This window comes from Gobius niger, assembly GCF_951799975.1.
Source record: "Gobius niger genome assembly, chromosome: 15".
Lineage (NCBI taxonomy): Eukaryota > Metazoa > Chordata > Actinopteri > Gobiiformes > Gobiidae > Gobius > Gobius niger.
The window spans coordinates 22398029-22418901 of NC_136866.1; the positions used below are offsets into that span (position 1 = coordinate 22398029).

The following is a 20873-nucleotide window of genomic DNA, read 5'->3' on the forward strand; positions in this document are numbered from 1 at the left end:
TTACAAGAGAACAAATGAAGTATTGACCGATGCGCAACAGTGTTTCGTTACCGTAAAGTGCGACCAAATCCTCACCAGCAAAAAGCACAGATATCGTTCGGAGCGACACTGTAAATGAGAATGACACTTAGGCCAGTTTCAATGGTGTTTTGTTAAAAAAAGAAAAAAAAAAAAAAGAATAAAAAATAGCTGGGATTTCCACTCACCCCGGGCTAGAGTTACAGTTTTAGAGACGTGGGTGAGCATCGGTGGTGGTTTGAAGAAGGAATAGGTCGGTATTTTGTGAAATGTGGTCTTGGATTCAAAAGTGGAGAAGGAAAAAGGAGCAGTGACAGAGAACGCGGCTCATTCGGAGGATTCAATGGGATTTCTGACTAGGGCTGGGTACCGTTAAATGAGCTTTTTCGATACCGGTACTTTAATGATACTTGGTTTTCGATACCGATATCAGAACGCAGAACGATACCTTTTCCCATACCTATACTAAATTAGTTGTCCATAAATATAGAACCATAAAACAGAAGGACGGAAAAAACACTTTCCAAGTTTTTCTTATTTTTTCCCCCCATTTTTAATAATTTTTTTTCAGGTTTTTTTCCTTGAATGTCCCCAAATTTTCCCATTTCTTTCCACGTTTTTTCCCAATTCTTCTCAAAATTTTAAATTTAATTTAATTCAATATTTGACTAATTTTAGAGCAACATGTTTTAGGTTTTGATAATAAGTCCCTGTACTGGGCAATATACAGAAGATGAGCCTCTATCATAATTTGAGTGAGTGACAGGCGGATTCAATCAATCACATTGAAGTATGAGCTTTCAGACGAAGACGATTGCTTTAGTTTTCAAGAATTTGAATATTTTTAGCCATTTTCCAAGCCTTTATGTAAATACTTACTAAACGAGGCAGAACTAGGCTTTGTATTTGGATGCCACAATGCTTTAAAATGAATTTCCTCCTTCAAATAATAATGCGATTGTCAGGTTTCGCCTCTTTGCCGTTGCTCCTGCCTGTTTACCCACTTCTCCGTCAACCACATTCACAGAAACACAGGCTCATCCCTTCGAGTTTAGCAGTAACCTGTTGTACAAAGGACTCTCGGAGCTAGTCTAGACGTAGAGGGGCTGTAGTGAACTAGCTTAGCAGATGGACCCGCCCCGAACGGCCTCCAACTCCGCGATATGAATGTTCCCCCCAATCGCTCGAGCAGAGATTCTCCTGGGAAGCAGTACGAATTTGGAACAAGGTTTGGAGTTTGCACTGCCTAGTGTGTGCCTTATTTTTACGTAAACCTCAAATGAAATGGTCGAGAGAGAAAGAGAGAGAGATCTAAGCGGTGATGAGCTTTTTAAAATTAGAAATAGTTTTGATAGTGTGACAATGAGGCCCAGAGCAGTGTTACTTTTGACAACTAATATATTTGCATAGTAGTGTCGGTAAATGTTTTTTTCATCTAAATTTAGACAAAGCCAAAATTAAACTAGTTAATGAAGACCCCCTTTCACAGAGAGCTCATTAAAACGAATTGAAAATCAAACTTCTGTACTGGGTTGTCTCCCCTCAAGAGGCTTTGTCAGCAACTAACGGTCTTTTATTGGCTTTTGCAATAGATAGATACAGACGGCATCTCTGGAATCGCCCATATATGGTCATTTTTTAAAACCGTTAAGGGGGACAACAATTTGGAGAAAAATCTAAACTTTAACTATTCAAAAAATACTTTAACAAATGCTGAATTATAAACATAGTTTCTACTAAATAAGGATGCAAAGACATGGAGAGGAGCAAAATGGTTCAACAGCCCATAAATACATAAATAACATAACGGAGAATGGTAACATGATGCTACATGTTAGCATCGGGCTAATGCTAGCTGTTAGCTACAACTGCCGTTTTTATCACTTCTACTCAATCTGCTGTGAGAAAATATCCATATGGGCCCGATTTACACTTGACTTTATTTAAGTGTAATAAATAAGTTCATATTCTACCAGAAAATGGCAAAAAAGAGTGAAAAATTTTGTTTCTCTAAAGATTCTATTTTCCCCCTTGGCGAAGCCACGCCCCCTTCTATGACGAGATGCCGTCTGTATCTATGCGTGTCCAGCATGTTGCTCGAAGACCATTAGTTGCTGATGAAGCCTATTGAGATGTACAGATGACCCATTAGGAGCCTTTCTGTGTTAGAAAATGTAAAAGTACAGGCTAGTTCGACTGGATTCCTTCTTTTCTATCTTCCAGAAGCTTTGGTTTTTGAATAATATTGTTTATAACACTTTTCCGTTGAGGGAATACATAATAGTTGACGCAATGCCAGGCAAATTTAGTTTACGACCACTGACTAAAAACGCAATTTTGACTACAACCGTTTTTATATGTTGTCAAAGTGAACACTGCTCCAGACCGGGGCGACTTTGAAGCAAAAAACTATTTTCATCATCTGGGTCGCCTTGACTGAAATAAAAGTAAAACAACTAAAACACTACATTGTTTTAGCTTTTAATAACTACTTACTGTGTCAAACTCTTGTCAAACCATTCGTTTTCTGTTCTGGAATAAAACACCAGCTTTTTCTTTTGAACTTTCACACGCAAAAAAACGCTCAAATCGTGCCAAGTCCTGATCTGAAGGTGCATCTTTCATTTAAAGTGGTCAACTAACAACCCTTTTGTGTTATTTTGTGAGTCCTTTTTGTACTTTTTATCGTTTCACATGTGCATTTATTTCAGATTCGAACAAGGCCATTCTAGGCAGTGCCCTGTAATTTCAACAAAGCATTAATATTTGTTTGACAACTCGGTAACGCTTCAGAAAACAGCCCGCAAGTTTCAGGTGTAAGTACGGGTAGCAAGAAAGTAATTACACATGTAAGTACAGGTACTCTTACAATGTGTAACAAGGGGGAGCAATGTGTAACAAGGCAGTACAATGTGTAATACCAAGGCAGTACAATGTGTAACAAGGCAGTATAAAGTTTCACAAGGCAGTACAATGTGTAATAACAAGGCAGTACAATGTGTAATAAGGCAGTACAATGTGTAACAAGGCAGTACAATGGTAACAAGGCAGTACAATGTGTAACAGTACTGCCTTGTGACACTTTGCTACACTTGTTCCACAGTGTAGCAAGAGGGAGCAATATGTAACAAGGTAGTACAACGTGTAACAACGTGTCACTGTGTGAAGATGTAGTAAAGGTATTTAAAGAGCAATTAATGTTGGGAATGTGGTACTACAAACTGTGCATTAATTTTAATGTTGCAAAACAACAGTTGTGAAAGTGAAGACATGACTCCAGGCATTTTTATTGATTATTTTTAGTAGTGAGACACCGTTGCCTGTAACAAGCAGAAACAAGGAAAAGTACCACATTATCAATGTGCATGTATACTGTAACTAATGTGTAGGTACAGGAGACACTATTGCATATAACAAGCAGAAACAAGAGTGAACAGACAAAAAATAAGCAGAAACAGGTGAAAATGAATACCTTTACTACACCATGACACTTTGTTACACATTGTACTACCTTGTTACACTTTGTCCCCCCTTATTACACATTGTATGGGTATCGTTACCCATTGTTCCCCTTGTTGCACTTTGTACTTCCTTGTTATCCATTGTTCCTCCTTGTTACACATTGTTCCCCCTTGTTACACTTTGTACTGCCCTGTTATCCATTGTTCCCCATTGTTACACATTGTACTACCTTGTTACACATTGTTCCCCCTTGTTACACTTAGTACAATGTGTAACAAGGAGGACCAATGGATAACAAGGCAGTACAACCTTGTTACACATTGTTCCCCCTTGTAACTCTTTGTACTCCCTTGTTACACGTTGTAAGAGTACCTGTACGTACATGTGTAATTACTGTCTTGTTACCCGTACTTACACCTGGTACTCACGGGCTGTTTTCTAAAGCGTTACCGACAACTCTAGTGAGTTATCGTCCGAAGCTTTATGTAACAAAAGCCTGGCATTGTCCTTGTTTGGTTAAGATGCTATGTTTTTGAGAATCCCCCCCTTTTTCCCCCCTTAATCCTAAAATCTTGTGGTGCAAATGTTGCCTTTTTTTCTTCTGGGCGACTGAGTTAGAAACCATATGCAAACTGGCAGGTGAGCGCTCGGGATTACTGCGGGAAGACGCCAACGCTACCTCAACGGATTTCAACCTGGGTATATATATATAAATATATATATACACACATACGCACGCATAACCTTTTTCACCAGTACTGTTGGTCAGATTCGCCTACAACTTGCCGTAATATCGTATAAAGTACTGTTTGCATTTTTTCCAACGCCACCACTTTTGAATCCACTCGTACCTCAAGACGTTTGTGCCACAAGCTTTGACACACACACCGCCCCACCCCCCCACCCCCCCCCGTCTCCACAAAACCCAGAAATCATCTCGTTATTTATTGTCAATCGAATATTTTGTCTTTTTTTTTGTACAAATTGACATCACGCGTCCTCGTTTTAATATCTGTAGCATTTGTGTAGCAGGTTTTGTTGTTTTGTTTTTTTAAGGGGGATGAAAGGGTTTACACATACGCGTCTCAGGATCACTCGTAACAACATAACCCGTATCGACGTTCCTATTTATTTGCATCTCGATTTTTTTTGTTGACTCGGTTACAGACTTTTTTTTGGACTGAAGGAGACTCGCTTAATGTAGTTCGTGATCGTCTCTTCTGCCATTTTTTTATGAACTTGATTTTAGCTAAATGTCATACATTGTGATCTTCCTTTCTTCTTGTTCTAAATGGTAGCCAGTTTTGGACTAATAACCAATTTTTGTCTGGTAGTGGAGACGCCTTAGTCCAGTAAACGGAAGGAAAGTGTCTGTTCTGTTCCTCATTATGTCGCTCTTCCCCGTTTTCAAACTCTTTTGTCGACCGTTTTCATACAATTGTTTTGTTTCGGGGGGGGTTTGTGTATTTTAACACACTTGTTGGCAATTGTTATATCAGTGTAAGTTATATTTGAAATGAAACATTTACTGTATTTCTTAAATAAACTGCTGTGATATGCTTGAACAGAGCTAAAGCCTTTTTTATTATAAAGAAATGAATGTATTTATAGCTGAAACCCTTAATATCAGCGAGTGAAGCCAGATTTGGAAGTCTTTAAAACTTCACCATGCAGTTGTAGATATGATAAATTATAGTAACATCATGAATAATACTTTTGCAGTAGCCTTAAAGGAACAGGCCACCATTTTTCCATACTGAGATATGTTCTTACCTGAGCTTAGACGAATTGATACGTCTGGTCTTTGTGTGTGCCCTCAGTCACGCAAAACGACCAAAGATGTTGTTAGCATTTGGCCTCTCCCAATGTATTCCTATGGCTCCAAACGGGATGAAGTTTGAAGCTACCATGCACTTCCACGGGCACAAAGATCAGACGGGTACATATCAGAGGTAAAAAAGTCACTAAATGCAAGTCTCAAGTCCAAGTCATGAAGATGCAAGTCCCAAGTAAGTCAATCGGTCATGGGGTCAAGTCATAGCTTTTGTCAAGTCACCTCAAGTCACAAACACCAGCGTGTCTACTTTTCAAAATGTGCTTATCCTTGAAAATAACAAGTGCTTTGTCAAGATATAGCAATTTGGAATTTAGGCTAAAATCAACCTTTTCAAAATCTCATGGATTTGGATTTAAAGTCTAATTAATATTTAATCGCCACATTCAAAATACATATATTTTAAATGCTCCATGTACAAAATTACCGGGACATCATTTTAAGGAAGGGGGCCGACTTAAAAAAAATGAAACATGAGCAGTTTTTCATTGCAGTCTGAAAGATAAATATAAAATAATATTTTTTATTTTTATTGGTCTCTGGCAGTTTTTCTGTCAGTGGTTCCCCTATAATGCCCCAGCCCCTGTATACTTGGATTCGCCCCTGCTCAAAATAGGTTCCGTAGCCTTCAGTCCTGCTGTCACTGGGCTGTGTGCGGATGCGTAATATAACCACTAAATGCTGTAAACTTTGTGTGAACGCCTTAAAACATCAAAAAGATTTCTGTTGTTTAATCCAGCTCTTACGTATCGTCGTTCTGGAGGCCGCCCGTCGCTGTAGGTACAGTCCATTGTTTCAAACGTTTTCCTGTCCGTCAATCTCCACCTCTTCACTGTCTTTAGAAAACTTCTAACCCCCGGTCGAACCAATTCCCGTTTAACCCCTTAACCCCCGGTCGAACCAATTCCCGTTTAACCCCTTAACCCCCGGTCGAACCGATTCCACTTTAGCCCCTTAACCCCCGGGAATCGGAAAATAGTCCCTCAAAATGCGATCATTCATGTGATGCAAGGTCAGTTATATTCCATAAATTATTCTATCGAGACAGACATTTATATGGTTAGTCTGTCGTTATAACTGATTTGCCTCAGGTGCACTGTGGAGCGGGTCACACTGTTTTCAGTGCAGGCTAGCTGATACCATAGAAATGCGCTAGCCTAGCGCCACTAAACTCTTCACATATAAGGACCGCATGAATTACAAAAAAAAAAAAATCTCCAGAAATCAACAACACTCTGGATAACTAGGAAATGAGGCTCTATGTCAAAAATCCTGAAATATCCCTTTAAGGTGATTAATATAGTAACTTTTTTACACCATCTTAGTTTTCGAACGCAGGAATGAGACAAAACATCCATACGGACCCAAATTTGACGCCCCGACTTTTAGTGTGTGCTTTATGTTTTTAGTCCATCAGAAAAGGTTTAAAGAGAAAGTGGTGATTTCCAAACAGACTTTCCTTCCCCCTCGTTGCTGTCTATAATGTCCCATTTAAAGAAAGAAAAAAGAAAGAAGCTGAAATAAGACAAGACACAGGCGCTCATGTTTAGGTATATGTATTAGGCTTCAGTAATAACAATTGTTTATTCTTTTTGAGTACAGATTTACAGACATAACCTTTTTAGAACCCAACTCCCTCGCTTCGATTTTTCTAAAAACATTTATACACAATCGCCTTCAGATTGTAAAATATACATATTTCCTTCCAGTATTTACACGTGCATCACCGACCCGGAAATCGCGCGGGTTCGAGACGCTATAAAACAAAGACTGAGGTGAAGCCGACGTTTTAGACGAAAATACACAGAGGAACACAAGTGATTATTGTGCTTTTTCCGGTCGTACGCTTCCAAAAAAGAAAAGAAAAAACATCCCCGAGAGCAATGAACCCAAAAAATCATAAAACACACACATGAAATTTCACTCAGGCAGGAAGTACAAGGGAAAAAGCAACACAAACTAGGCCAATTTCCTACATTTTAAATCCCGCCTGACCGGATTTTGTTCCAGAAAGTTGTAAAAAGGGAGAAGGTTATCGAGAGTTCGGATTCCGGCTGGAGAAAAGAGCCACTGAGGAGTTCCCGCCTTGTGAATAAAAACCCGGGATCTAATGAGGGAAACAGACGACTTTTCATAAACATGACCTCGCCCTCTTCGCCTGCAGGGGGCGCTACGAAGCAGAGCGAGTGCTAGGCATGGGACAATATATAGGACAGGTAAGGTAATGCTCTCGAGAGGCAGATTCTGGTCAGATTTGAATTAAATGTTTTCAAAAAGAATTTAAATCTGTTTCTTTAGAAGATCGGGCATTAAAGGCTTTATACCTTTTTTTTTCTAAATTATTATTATTATAACAATAAAAGAGGAAGCAAAGTCTTCACAGGGTCAGCTTCCACAGAAATGCTAGAAAACTTGCCTACAAGTTCCTGAAATTAGATGCACAGTGTTTTCCCACTACTAGGACAAAATCAGGTATATGTTCTATAAAAATAAATGAGTTCAGGCGCCTAATCGTGCTTATTTAGTACAATCTGCTAAAGAGCTCAATTTGCCCCTACGTTCTGATGTCATGAGTAGAGGTGGGGAATATATCGAAATTGCTGTTTGGAAAATATGCAAATTTACAATATCGAGTTGATCTCCACTGTCCAAAAACTTGGAAGAAATGGAGGGAAATATAAGGAAAATATAGGGGAATATATAAATGAAAATATGGGGTGGAAATCAGGGACAAAAAGTTGGAAAAATGAGTGAAAATCTGGGGGGAAATTGGGAAAGAAATGGGAAAAAAATGGAAAAGAAATGGGGAAAGAAATGGGGAAAAAATGGGAAAGGAAATGGGGAAAAATTAGGGAAGAAATGGGGAAAAAAATTGGGAAAGAAATGGGGGAAAAATGGGGGAAGAAATGGAAAAAAAATGAGAAAGAAATGGGGAAAGATTGGGGAAAAATTGGGAAAGAAATGAAGGGAAAAATTGGGGAAGAAATGGGGAAAAATTTGGAAAGAAATGGGGGGGGAAAATGGAGTGAAAGGTGTTTTTTCTTTCATAGTCTGTTCAGTCTGTTCTTTCTGAGTGACATGTATGTAAATGCAGATGTAAATGCAGATGTAAATGCAGATGTCTACTGCACGCTTTGGGCCAATTTCTGATGGTTTGCCAAACTATCACTTCAATATTGTCTCCAAAGATATTGAGGTGTGCAAAGGAAAGAAAAGAAAATCTATATAAAACAATCGATACAAACAGAGTGATGGAGTTTTGTCCATTTGTAGCATCCTCTTTTTGAGGACCTGAAGCAACCATTACGGAACATTTTAACAATGTAAAACTGCTGAAAATACATAGAAAACAATGGACTAAATACTGGTTTAAAGAACATATATTTTCAAACTCAAAATTAGGAATAAACGGATGTAAAATCCTCAGATAAACAACAGTAAGTCTGTAACACCAGCTCCTTTCATTTAAACTAATCTAACTTGGCTTTTAAACTTTTACGCCTCAATGTTTAGCTGGAGATTTTTGCCGATTTATATAAATGCTTAATCTTTTATAACGAAAAGCGGATCAGGGTATTGTCCCACGCCTAGTTCACACACTTCACCAAAAAACGTATGAGCAAACAGACGTGAGGAAACACCACAAAGAAAAGTCCCAGTGCGCTGTTTGGACGAGTACAGTCCTGGCACCGTCCTGCCCTGACATGGCTGGAGTTCGTTTACATTCTGCAGGGCTATCCCCGATCGGGACGAAGGGGGGAAAAAAAGAAGAGTCCTCCCCCCCCCTGTGTCGTCCCATGTCGGAGCGTCATGGTCTGGCTGGTGGTTCCTGGGATGTTTTTTTTTTATTTACCGTTGTTTTTTGTTAAAAGGAAGAAAAAAAAAACCCGTGGGGGGACAGAGTCATCGTCAGCCGCTCTGGATGTACTTTTTGATGACCACGCAGCCGTGCCGGAACAGGGCGCAGGGCAGGGACTGCAGCAGTGTCCATTGGTTGGTGCAGGGGTCGAAGGTCTCCATGTTGCCCAGAGCGGGACCCTCGCTGCTCACGATGCCCCCCGTGGCGTAGATTTTGCCGTCCAGGATCACAGCGCTGCACAGAGAGAGAGAGAGAACATTTTAACATCATCTGTTATCGGTGAAAGTAATGCCCCGTGTCTATGATGAGGGAATCATTTTTCCTTCATCAAGAATTTTCTCCAGATCGTCTTTACCCAAATCTAAAAGCTTGACTGGAGTTTACAGCCTATAGGCCAGAGTAACGCCTCATTTGAAAGACCTACAAAAGTGATCTAAGATATTTTTTCTTGCATGTCCTCACTTTTGCATCAGATTTTTGGTGCTTTTTTGTCACTTATTTTGTCGCTTTGAGTCTTTTTTGGTGTGTTTTTGTCGCGTTTTTTAAAACTTTATTGCTGTTTTGTTGCCTTGTTGTCACTTTTTTTGTACATATTTACCACTTTTGTTTTGTTGCTTTTTTCTTAATCACTTTTTGTCGCCTTTTCGCGTTTTTTGGTACGTTTTTGTCACTTTTTTGTAATGGTTTTGATGCTTTTTCATCACTTATTTTGTCGCCCGTTTGGTTGCTTTGACGCTTTTTTTTGGTACACTTTTGTCGCTTTTTTGTAACTTTTTAATTGCTTTTTTAATTGCTTTTTTAATTGCTTTTTGTCACCTGTTTTGTTGCTTTTTTATTTACTTTTTTGTTGCGTTTTTGTCTTTTTTGTTTGGTTTTGTGATGCTTTTTCTGTTTCCAGTTTTGTTGCCTTGTTGTGGTTTTTTGTCTTTTTTTTTTTACTTTTTCATTGCTGATTTTGTTGCCTTGTTGCTTGTTTGGTACATTTTGCCACTTGTTTTGTTTGTCTGTTTTGTTGTGTTTTTGTGACTTTTTTGTCGCCTTGTCACTTTTTTGTATCTGCTTTGGTGCTTTTTTTTTTAGCACTTTTTTGTAACTGTTTTGTTGCTTTTTCATCACATTTTGTCACTTTTTTTGTAACTTTTTTTGTGCTTTTTTATTGTTTTTTTGTCACCTGTTTTGTTGCCTTGTTGCTTTTTTGGTACATTTTGCCACATTGTTTTGTTGCTTTTTTATTCACTTTTTTGTTGCGTTTTTGTGACTTTTTTGGTAAGTTTTTTATTTTGTGATACTTTATCTGTTGCCAGTTTTGTTGCTTTGTTGTGGCTCTTTTTTTTTTTTACCTTTTTCATTGCTGTTTTTGATGCCTTGTTGTTGCTTGTTTGGTACATTTTGTCACTTGTTTTGTTGCGTTTTTGTGACTTTTTCATTGTATTTCTTGTCACCTTGTCACTTTTTTGTATCTGCTTTGTTGCTTTTTCATAACTTATTTTGTCGGCTGTTTTTTAGCGAGTTTTCATCCTCGTTTTTGTCGCTATTTTGACTCTTTTTTTCAAGAAGCTTTTAGATTTGGGTAAAATTGCACTAATGCACTGGGTTCAGGCGGGGGTTAAGAGGCCTGACTTGAATGATCATGTGGGCGTCTGATTGAACCATGTACTGGAACAGACTGAACTTTATTCCCCCGGGGGGAGACTGGCCTCAGTGCCAAAGGGGCGCCCGGTCCGGAGCATCCGCAGTGCAGCGCCCGGGGAGCTCCAGGCCCATGTGAGGAGTGTAACACCTCCAGGCTCAGCTTTCATGTTTTATGTAGAAATGGAATCCAGTAGAAAACCCAGACTCTTTCTATGAACTCGGACAAAAAAAGACGGGATAACTCAGAGGTCACCAACCCCATGCCCACGGGCCCCTGGGTGCTCTTTGGGGCATTCTGAGGGGCTTGGAACTTGCTTTACAACAGTTCACTTTTCCTACGTCAGATTTCTTGAAAGTGCAGATATTTCACAAAGAACTGGATCTCAAGTGTGAAAAGAGCCGGATCTTTTCATGACACAAGAATCAGCCCAACAACGGAGCCGCTGACACAAGTGAAAGCTTTTAGCACTTACGTAAGTGAAAGCTAAATGCACTCAATTAGAATCTTCTGGGTAACACCGTTTTTCACACTTTTTTGCCATTTTCTGGTGAAATATAAACTTATTAATCACAGTCTAAATCAGGTCCATATGGATGTTTATTCACAGCAGATTGTTCAGTAGAGGCGAAAAAATGGCAGTCGTAGCTAGCTCTACCTAGTGTTAGCATTAGCACGTTGCTAATATGTAGCATCATGTTAGCATTCTCCGTTATTTATGTATTTATGGGCTGTTGAACCACTTTGCTCCTCTCCATGTCTTTGTATCTTTATTTAGTGGAAAACTACTTTCATAATTCTGCATTTGTTAAAGTATTTTTTGAAAAATTAGAGAAAGTTTTCAAACAGGACCATATATGGGCGAATCCAGAGATGCAGTCTGTATCTTTCACTTATCACTTTATCACTTCAACACTTTACACACCTACACGATATGTAAATCCAATGTTGTTCTATGTCATTTGTTGTGGTCTTACCATATTCGTTTTATCGTAACACCACAGTGTGGTTCTAATATGAAAAAAGAATGATCTGATGAAGGCTCATGGCGAAACGTTATCATCATTCTGATTAAAAATTGGACATTGGCTACTTGAGTGTGCGATGCTGTTTTTTTAGATTCACAAAGATTTTCCTCAACATCTGCACCTCTGAGTACTTTTCGTGTTCTATTTTTTCATCATGGTTTTAATGGCCATAACGTGTAAACATTCACAGGTCAGTGAGGAATAAGTAAGTGAAGCTGGCTAACCCTTCTTTTGCAGCAATTCAAAATTCATTTTTTTTTAGTGAAACCATGTGAATGGTTTGAAATAATATAACTGGGTTCACTTACTTATTCCTCCCTGTCCGACCAATTTAAGCAGAAATTTGAAATATTCAAAAGCGTTCACATACCTGTACATTCTCCTCCCACTGAATATTTTTAAACTGGCTGCCCTTGGCTCTAAAAAGCTCAGTGACCCCTCAGGTAAAAAGTCTTACGAGTTTTCCACCGGGACATCTGAATCTGGACTCAACCAGGTCTAAAAATAGGACTAAAACATCTTTCAAAAAAGTTCATAGTGTCATGCTGTTCTTAATTTCAAGCGTTTTTCACTTTTCTTTTGGCAGGTAAACATACAAACAGTTCAAATATGCCTAAACCATGTCCAATCTGAGGAACTGGGTGCAAACCAAGTCTAGACTAAAGAAAAGTCTCCAATACAAAGCAGCGATACTGGTTTTGCTCGACACATTCAGAGCAACAACAAGTACACGATGTGATATTCAAACTTGACAACACTCGTGTGACCTATACCCGTCATGGAATATAACTTTGGGTGTTATCACTTCCTCTCGACACCCTCGGGGCACACCTGTACTGCACTACACACACACATACACGTATATACACACATATGCACACACATACACCCCTCACTGCTGTACATGCGCTTCTCCAGGCAAAGCAAATGTCACCTCTGATTCCAGTCAGACAACATCTCTGCTACACGCTGATTATCTCACCAGGGGACGTCACTCGCGTGGGGCCGACTGCGCGAGGCGGCCGCCTAAACGCGCTGATGAGAAAGCAAACACGGATGCAAATGTGGGGAGATTTGATACGAGAGTCGCAGACGGGAGTTTGTGTGCGCCAAGGATTAAAAACTTGGGCTGTAAGCTCATTAAGGCTTTGTACTCGTATTGGGGATTGCATTTACATAAGATCCTGGCGTTTTCACCGCACTGTCGGCACAAAGGTACAATATTAAAGGATGAATCTACAGGACGGCTGGATAAATACACTTAGCTTGACCATCTTTATGCACAAGTTTGTCTTATACATAAAATATGGTCTCAGTCACATTCAAATTTTGGCTGAAAAGTTGCCCATTTTGTCACTATGCTTTGGAATATGGATATTTCCTCTCACTCCTTTGTTTGATGGATCGCCGCTAATAAAGATATTTAATAATAAAACTCTAGATCGGGCATGATGCTTGTTGACAGGTGGCAAATGTGGCGGCCATCTTGCGACTGGCTGTGAGGCTAATCCCCATAGCAACCAACCATTTTGACATCTCTAAACCTCGTGTCTGACCAAATGAACTCTGAAAGTAGACAACGTTACGAAGCTTACACTCATTGTTTGTGATTGGTTTATTACTTCTAAGGCTCGGTATCTAAGTCAGGATCAGGTCATTTATGTGATATGTGTTTCATTAGTCATGTTGTTTAGCCGTATTAGCTTATTTTTCTCCATTCATTCCCAGGGTTCAATGTTAGCATTCACTGTATCACTGTCCCATGTTCAATAACTATTGGTCATGTCGTGCTAAAAAGTACAGAATTACTGTTTTAAAGCTGGAAACACGTATTATATTTGATATAAATTGAATTGAATTGTTGGAAGTTTTTGACAGAGGAAAATTCATGAACAAATGAAGTGTAGCCTGGGAGAACCCATGCTGCTGTGAGCGCAGCCTGGGGACCAATCACAGAATGAGGAGGGACGGCAAGACAATGACGCAATATTCGACATACATAAGCTTGTCTGTTTACAGATAAAAAATAAAAGTTTATTTACGGATCCAACATGACGGCAGCGACTCCATCTTTTGATCAAGCTTTAGACCATGTTATAAATAGTTTCGCTCGAAAGTTTACAGCGGGTACGTCAGACGTTGTCAATACAATTGATACGATTGGCTACGTGCAGATGCGTATGAGACATTCGTAGCGCCCAATAAAAGACTATGGACGATCGTAGACCACACGTCTCCTACGAGAAAATGAATTGGTGATCCCCAGACCACCATCCTATAAAATTCAGATCTGACATTAGATCAGTCACAATTATCAAAGAGCAATGAAATAAATATCCATCCATCCAACCCTCCATCCATCCATCCATCTTCTTCCACTAATCCATTGCCGGGTCGTGGGGCAGCTGTTGGAGCTGCCCAAATCACATTGCACCAGCCCCTTATGGCTCCTCCTGCAGGTGGTGGGTCCACAGAGAGACGGCCTCACGATTCTATCCGGGCCTGTTGGTCTTTCATAAGGGGCTTCTGAACCGCCCTTGTCTGACAAAAGTTAAGGTGGCGGTTCCAGGAGGGGAGCAATGAAATAAATAAAAATAGAAAATAAGTTGTGTTTCCCATTTGATCGCATTGCACTGGGTTAGAAGGGCCAGTCACAAGATGGCCGCCAGAGCTTCCATTCGCTCCAACATATGGCCATGTCCTATCAGGAGTTTTATTAAAGCTCTTTGGTCGCTAAGCTTTAAAAATGAATTATGTGAAGATTTCTGCTTTGGACATTCAAATAACTGTTAAAACGGCCTTACTGACACTGTAAGAACAAGAAGTCCGGTTTGCAATCAGAGAAATCACTTATGGACAGACAAAACATCCAAGTCTCTCATTCGAGCAACACAATGGCACAATCATCCGGTTAAACACACTGGAAACTGTTTTTGGCTGTTTTTTTCTCAGATCCTTGTGGGTGGGTTTGACCGCTCGTACCTTCAATACAAAACGTCTCCATGAAAAACACAATTCCACACAGCCTTGATAACATCTGCAGACACGGCCATTTGCTATTGCTCGCGTGTTTTCTCCCTGTAGGACACACGAGCTCGAGCCTCCGCCGCGTTGGACTCAGCGTAGTTAAATGTAGCGTAACAGCTGCCGGGCGCGCGCTGCTCCCGCCTTATCAATAACTGCGACATTATGATTTATGGTACACACCGGATCGCTGTCGGTAATTGCGTCCCAAATGTATTTTCTGCATGTTTCTTCTTATTTCTCCCTCCTCCTTCTCTCACCGGGGAAAGAAAAAAAAAAAAAAGCCTGGGAGAAAAATAGGGTTTATTATGTGGACCGCGGCGCACCTCTGGCTCACGGGGAGACCGAGAGAACGATCCCACTGCTCTTAAGTCGCCATAATCGCCTTTTATTTGCCCATTACCTGTCCGCGTACGGCCGCACTATTGCACCTGTGGCTCTTAGCTGTTTACAATCACAGCAACATGAGCCTGGAATTATAATGGGGGGGGGGGGAAACACGGCAATTAACGGAATCCCTGCTGGTTATGCACACATGTTCGTCTCCATCCGTGCTTTTAACTAATAGGGAATTATTACAGGCATTATTGAGGAAAATTGGGTTAAAGGTGACTATAATTTGATTTAGGAATGCAAGGAAACAGCTTCTAGTTATAGCGGCTCAGCGAGTACACAGTGTTACTGCTCTAGTGCAAGCTATACAGCGCTGGATGCATTTAGCAAGTCCCAAACAAGTGGCTAACTTCCTGTGGGGTCAAAACTGCTTCCTGTCTACAAGCACATAAATTCAAAATAAATTGTCAAAAGTCAGTCAAGCCAATTGGTTAAAAGCGAATTTGTTCCGATTGTGGCGCTATTTTAACATTTATTAGCATCAAATTAAGTTTAGCCGTTAGCATCAAGGCGAAAACACGTACATTTATAAACACAGAAGTCTCCACCAGTGAAGTATTTGAAGTACAGTCAGACACGGATAACTCTGACAATGCTGCGATGCCCCCTAGTGGCCAGGGACGACTCCGATTAACCCCCGCCTTAACCGAGTTGTTTCTCCAGTTTGGCATTACCTAAAATCTGAAAGCTTCCTGAAAAAAGCGTCACATAAGCGACAAAAACTAGATGAAAATGAAGATGAAAACGCAACTAAAAAGCCACAAAAAAGTTACAAAAGAGCATTAAAAAGTGAGAAAAATGTGACAAAAAAATCTATGAAAAGGTGACAAAAATGTGACGAAAACAAGACAAAAATAAAGATGAGAACACAACAAAAAAGCCACAAAAAGTGACAACAATGGGGCAACAATGTGAGGAAAAGGATCAGTTCAGATCAGTTTTGCAGGTCTTAGCTTAGCTTTCAAATGAGGCACTATCGGGGGTCAAGACGCTAACATGGAAACCAGTGGGGACTTCACACCTGTCAAAAACAACTTTAAAGCTTGGTTTCCTACCGTGACAACTCTGAAGAGTGACATATTTTTAACCACACTGTTTTTCCTTATATTCATTTCTAAAATGTTAGCTTTGAGCTTTGATTGACGAGCCCTGGAGCACTGCGGAGTTTCCCGTCTTTTTGTCCTTTTTTGGAACATACTCTGTGGGAGGAGACTGAGCTGCCATAAATAGCTGCCACGAATACTTAATTATTGATGTATTTTCTGCCAAATAAAGATACAGAGAGACATGGAGAGGAGCAAAGTGGTTCAACAGCCCAAGCGGAGAATGCTAACCACTAGCTTCATGCTACATGCTAACTGCTAGCTTAAAGGTCTGGTTTTTCACTTCTCTTGGACATTCTGCTTAATTTTCTGCTTAATGTGAGATTAGACAAAACATCAATACAAACCTGATTTTAACTCAGCTGTATTTACGTGTGCTAAATATGCCAGAAAACATTTTAAAAGGAAACCCTCTCCAGCAGATAACCTCGCAAAACCCAATCGATCCGCACATTAAAACCCATAATACTGTAGTTACCGCGTCTAACCATTTAGCATTGTTATGACAGACTGACGGATTACCCATAAGCCCCGGTTTAACATACATTTCCCCAGCGCCACAACCCTTACGCGTCCCATTTGCGCGAGTCTTTCTTTGCGGATTTGAAAGCGTTTAATCCGGTACCTGCAGAACTGGCGCGAGTGGTTCATGTTGGGGCCCGCCTTGATGTTGCCTTTGTCGGGGTCGTAGATAGTGGTGGCTCTGGCGTAGGCTCCTCCCAAGATGAAAATAAAGCCGTTCAGACTCACGGCAGGGGCGTATTTGTTATCTGAAACACAGGAGAGAAGGGAGTTAGGAGATTATACGGCAGCAAGCAAACAAAAAAACACATCTGAGTGAAAAGACTTTGACAGACTTTTGGAATCAGGACAAATATAGAAGAGCGGGTTTAGGTTTGCGTGACGCTTTCAAAAAATACCCAAATATTTACTTTGAATATGCTAATCCAGGTTGGAAATGTGGATTAAAACCTCTTACCCCCAGCCTTAACAGAGCACATTTTCTCCAGAGTAACTCTCTAATCTAAAGTGATCTTTTTCCTTGCACTTTTTTAGGTTAGGTTTCCCCTGCCACTAAAACATATACAATAGGATCCCATCTGGGACCAGGACTACCCCGAAAACGAGATTCTGAATCGCAGTGGGACTTTCCTAGTTAAAAGTATAAAGAAAAATCCACCAACGACACTAGAGAAACATATGAAATAATGATGGTGCTTGTACTGCATATTTCCCATTGGTTTTATATCATTTAAGGCGACACTGAAGGAGAATAGGTGAATATAAATATCAGTTTGAATCTTTTGCTCTAGACTGACATGAAAATGGATTGAAATTTTGTTCATTTAATGTTCTCATATCAAAAATGGGCCATAATTGCTTACTTTTTTGCCAAATTAATAAATAAATATATTGGCGAATAATTATTAAAATATCACTGCAAAATCATAAATGCAGACAGAAAAGAATAGTAAGTCTTTACTATTTTATTTTAACAAAAAAAAGAGCAGTTTAATAAAAATTTGCCAATTTGCCAATCCTATAATTATATAGGACTGTATATAATTATTGATTTATTTATTGTTTTTGATTTGTTCCCCCATATGTACGGTTGATGCATTAATTAGAAAGATCATTTCAGAAGAGCTTTTGGACACCTCATTTACTTTTTGAATAACATGTGAATTTCTCCATTGTGAGATCAAGCCCAATCTTATAAGTAACATTTTCTGGACACTCAAAGACTCTTTACATTGCATTATTCATTCACTCCATACTCTGTGGTGGTAAGCTACTATTGTAGCCACAGCTGCCCTGGAGTAGACTGACGGAAGCGAGACAACCAGTCTGCGCCCACCACCAACCACTCACTCACTCACTCCATTTGCCAGGCCCCATCCAAGTACCGACCAGGCCCTTCCCTGCTTAGCTTCCAAGGTCTGGCGGGATCAGGCAGAGCAAAGGCCGTATGGCCTTGAGTTTGGTGTTCGAAACTCAATAAATCAGTCTAGGAAGTAAATAGAGGAACAATTCTCAGAAAAAAAAACCCTTCAAAATATTGCTAAGACGAATACGTGTGAGAAAATTGTATTTTGAGAAACACGCACTGTTGTTTTCTCATATAAATCTATGAAGAAATGCGGAATCACTGCGATGATTAAATTATTTTGTTACCAGGTGAAAGTTTACATGTTAAAGGGACTAGACAGAGTTTCAAATGTTAAAATTATGTATTTTCCTCCCCCTACATGTTCCAACAAAGTCCTAATGTGTAGAATGAGCCCAGACCTGTTCACCACAACTGCCTCTAAATTAATGCACTATCACTCAAAAAGCTGAATATAGAAACTGCAGTTACACGTAAGACCTGAGGTGGCAGTAGTGAGCATACAAATGACAACCTCCATCTAGTCCCGTTAAGAGAGAAACGTTTTGCTCAATACTAAGACTCAGAGAGCACATTCTGCTGTCTTTTCTCCACAAATTGATGCTTTTACTCCACTGCAGGAGATAAAAGTTTCTACACAAAGCAAGAACCAACCCACTCGCCCATCCCTTTCACTGGTAACACACGCATTTACTTGGCAGAGACTTTTCTTTTCCCACCCATGCAAACAACATCAACATCTCGCCGCACTCGCTTGTAAGATTGCTTTGAGTGGTAACAGGAAAATTGATGGTAAATCGGCGAAAAAGCGGAGTCCATAAATCACCGGAGTGTTATTGGGTCCTGGCTCAGGTATAAAACCGTTACCTAAGCCCCAATAATTCACTATTGCATTACCGCCCAGTGGCACCTCCATAGATTCATGGAGAAATAATCAAAATATCAAATAGCCGTGCGTTTGAGGGGACAACGGAACAGGTGGAGACTGTGCATGATTCGATACGGACTATACAGTAAAAAATGCAGACGCTGTAGTACAATTACCGCGAATGGGGAATGTAATAGGGTGAAAAGTGTCACCGGGACGTGCCGCGTGGAGCGAGGAAGTAGCAATTTCCTGTAAACAGAGTGTTCTGGGGCGGGAACGATACAAATGCAGCCGGTGAATGTCAGTGGGCTGGATAACACAGAAAAGTCACATCCACAGACGGTGTGAGAAGAACAAAGAAATAACAGTTTAGTGCAGAAAAGTAAGGAAAATGCATCGTGATGTTTGTGAAAAGACGAGCAAGGAGGGACACACAACCTGTCAGAATCAGAATACATGCCTTTCAGCCATGTGACTTTTGCTGTTGTGGCAGCCATTTTGAATACCAAAGAAGAATTATGCAGTACTACAACATGTAACAATATCTCTACTCAGGATATAAAAGAAAGACAAGTGGCATTTTTATGTACTCCTAATCATTGCTCAAGAACATAACAGTAAAAACACGGCCCCAGAGACACACGTTTATGTGAAGATTGAATCAACTGGTTGACAGTTGCTAACCAGTAGCATGCTAGCGTCTTGAGCAGCTTAAACACTGACTCTGACTGAGACTCTGTTGAAATGACTGTAAAAATTACAGAGAAAGATTTTCTGTTTCCTCTTTGATGGGTTAATTTAGTCTTCAGAGTGGAGCAGATCTTTAGTAAATGCTGCAGTAGCTCAACAAACAGAGCTGCTACATTTGCTGGTTATATCACATAAATGTCTCTGGAGCTGTGTTTTAACTCTTCTCTTCATGAGCAATGATTACGATTACATAAAAATGCCACTGTCAATCAGTTGTCTTTCATTTTCATCCTGAGTAGAGATATTATTACATGTTGTAGTACTGCATAATACTACTTCGGTATTCAAAATGGCTGCCGAAACTATTCATGATGTCATTGGAAACGTATGTACAGTTTTCATTGCCATAGTTAGTGAACAGGTTTACAAACTAGATATTTTTTTCGGTTCAATCGTGCAACATGGAACATAAAACATGTAACACATAACTTAGATAAATAATGAGAGAAGGTTCTTGAGTCATCTTCTGTACTCTGCAGTCGAAGTGTTAGATAAATAATAAACTATGAAAACTATAAAAGTATAGTCTATAAGGGCATACATAAAGAAGGTTGATATAAAATATGATACAGACAACAACATGCCCTGGTGCAGTGTGTGTGCGCTCTCATGTTACAACATATAAACCTGCGGCCTATATGTGTGCTTTTTCTTTTTTAATGTAGTTGGTCCGGCTTATATTCAGAGGTGCTCAATAGTCCAAAAAATGTGGTATGTTCTTTTATTTTATCGTGTCATTTATCCAAAATATTGTCCAGGGGCATTCACTAATCTGTTAAATTGGTAATAATAATAATAACCTTGGTTACCCCGTATTTTTCGCTGTTTACATTCCACAAAAGTTTACTGCTCATCCTCTACATCTTGTTCTACTATCTGTGATTGCGTCACAGCGCCTCACACAGGCCTAGAAGATGTTGCGCTGGCTTCATGCTTACAGAGAAAATTTCTGAAAATATAAGCGTTTTGTCTTCGGGTGGATATAGTCTGTAAGCTTCTAGACTGGAAAGCATTTG

At 39.8% G+C, this 20873-nt stretch overlaps 1 protein-coding gene across 4 annotated transcripts in view; it reads right to left on the bottom strand.

Moving 5' to 3' along the window:
- Positions 1 to 8603: 8603 nt before the first annotated feature.
- klhl29 (kelch like family member 29) overlaps positions 8604 to 20873 on the bottom strand; it is a 591085-nt gene continuing 578815 nt past the window's right edge. For 3 of the 4 annotated variants that reach the window (XM_079572681.1, XM_079572682.1, XM_079572683.1), the window contains 2 exons: positions 16977 to 17121; positions 8606 to 9407 (listed from right to left, as the gene is read on the bottom strand). In XM_079572681.1, the coding sequence (XP_079428807.1) occupies positions 9224 to 9407; positions 16977 to 17121 (329 nt within the window). In that variant the 3' untranslated portion in view covers positions 8606 to 9223. Of the gene's footprint in view, positions 9408 to 16976; positions 17122 to 20873 lie in introns of all 4 variants that reach the window. The other variant, XM_079572684.1, reaches the window with a different exon arrangement.